We start from the raw sequence: 1,800 nt of genomic DNA on the forward strand, positions 1-1,800 counted from the left end.
GCGCTAAACGCCATGCGAAATTCTGGGCGACTTGCTTTCTTTCTTTGGGGGTGATTGCTCCTACCTGATTCGTAGACCGTAGATGCGTGAGTTGCTTTGGGGCGTTCTTTTGTGTGGGTTTCTGCAGCGCCGTCGCCTTCTACAGCAGCTTCTCTGCTTTCATCTTTCGTGCTGACGCCGCAGGATCTGTGCAGCTCTCCGTCGTTCTGGCTGCTGTTCATGATGCTCTTCTTTTCGTGGCAGTCTGTGCTTGTGGCTGCGTACATGTGGAAAATAGTGCCCTTCGCGTTCATTCACAAGGTTCAACCCGGCACGTTCATGGACACTGCCGAGCGGAACCTGTTGCCGGCGACTTCCTTTACGGAGGGCCTCAGCAGCTGGCAAGCGGTCACAGATTTGCAGCTGAGTACCATCGGTGCAGTGGCGGGAGCGCTGTGTGTCGCTGGGCGTTTGGTCTGGGGTTACATCGGCAACAAGGCCGGCAACAAACGAGCCATGGTAAGCGCTAAAGCTTGCTGGCACCTTGCAGATGTGTAAGCATGTAGGACATGGTTCAATCTGCTCGCTGCTGCCGCCATTACATTCTGTCAAGTTGAATATGTCTGATGTCCACAGATCATCATGAATATCTGCATGGCGGCTCTCCTAATTACGTTCATGAACAGCAGTATGACGTCTCCTAGGAACTTCGCAATATGGTGCGTATAGCTTACCTATCTTAGATTACGTCTAAATTGTTTAGGAAAGAATCATCTTGGGAGAAACATGCATCCATGCATGAACTGTTTTCGCGTCAGGCTCGCTCTGCTTAACGCCTGCCACGGAGGGCTGTTCTCGTTGCTGCCGTCATTGACTTCGGATCTATTTGGACACAAGAACTTCGGGCCAGTATTCTCGCTTCTTTTCGCTGCAAGGCTTTGCGCTGCCGCCTGCATTTGCGTCTTGACGAAGGTGCGGCGCTACCTCAAGCACAACCGTGAACTCTAGAATGATGAACCACCCACCCCGTAAAAGGCATCCTCTGCTCGCCTTGCCAGCACCCTAGTTATACCAGCCGGTCTACGCACAAACACATTTGCTGACCGTGCTGCGAGGAGGGCCCAATAAGCTGTGCCTGTGTGCTGTTTGGGTGCCAACGCTCGCTGTACCTTCACCGCGGATACTGACAAATGACCTCTAGCGAAAACGATGTATCTGCTGTTATTGCTGCTGCTGCAGGTGGTTCTTGAGCTTACGGACGGTGTGACGCTCTGCATGACTTTGGCAGGATGCCATGTACTGTGGTGAGCCCGAAGCCCTCTCCACGACAAATCCGGCAACTATCTGCTGTCCAGGGGTGATTACTGAGTACTGAGGGTTAGGGTGACTCCGGGGTTAAGGGCTGCGCCTTCATTGCGTCAGGATGAAGACTGGATTTGTGATGTGGCTGTTTGTGTTGCTGTACGCAGCGCGGGGCTGGCCCTGGCCTTCCACCCAACAGAAGCACTGCCGAACCCATACAAGCTTGTGATGACTTGATCACTGAATTAGGACTTCCTGCCTCATGAACACGCGCTGCACGAGTCGCTGTAGTGTCCTGTGTTCACTGATGCATCACTTGAGCATGTTTACAGAGATGTTAACGTGGAGGTAAACATGTACACGCGTGTATATAGCCTATATACCGGAAAGGCTAAAAATATGCGATTGAGTCTGGGCTGGGACCAACGGCCCCAGGCCACGCACTTTTTTGCTTTCCGAGGTCTTCGACCCATCTCATCGGTTTAACTTTGTAAAGTACTTTCCTAAATTGCGCTTCGT

At 52.3% G+C, this 1,800-nt stretch overlaps 1 protein-coding gene across 1 annotated transcript in view; it reads left to right on the plus strand.

Moving 5' to 3' along the window:
* The window catches only part of EMH_0062430 (uncharacterized protein), a gene marked incomplete at both ends in the record, with an annotated part of 2,838 nt that extends 1,320 nt beyond the window's left edge, over positions 1–1,518 (plus strand). Inside the window, 5 exons of the mRNA XM_013498033.1 lie at positions 128–498; positions 616–698; positions 798–951; positions 1,219–1,283; positions 1,449–1,518. Of these exons, the coding sequence (XP_013353487.1) occupies positions 128–498; positions 616–698; positions 798–951; positions 1,219–1,283; positions 1,449–1,518 (743 nt within the window). The remainder of the gene's footprint in view (positions 1–127; positions 499–615; positions 699–797; positions 952–1,218; positions 1,284–1,448) is intronic.
* Positions 1,519–1,800: the final 282 nt, after the last annotated feature.

This window comes from Eimeria mitis, genomic scaffold (assembly GCF_000499745.2).
Source record: "Eimeria mitis Houghton genomic scaffold, Emh_scaff3123, whole genome shotgun sequence".
Taxonomy (NCBI): domain Eukaryota; phylum Apicomplexa; class Conoidasida; order Eucoccidiorida; family Eimeriidae; genus Eimeria; species Eimeria mitis.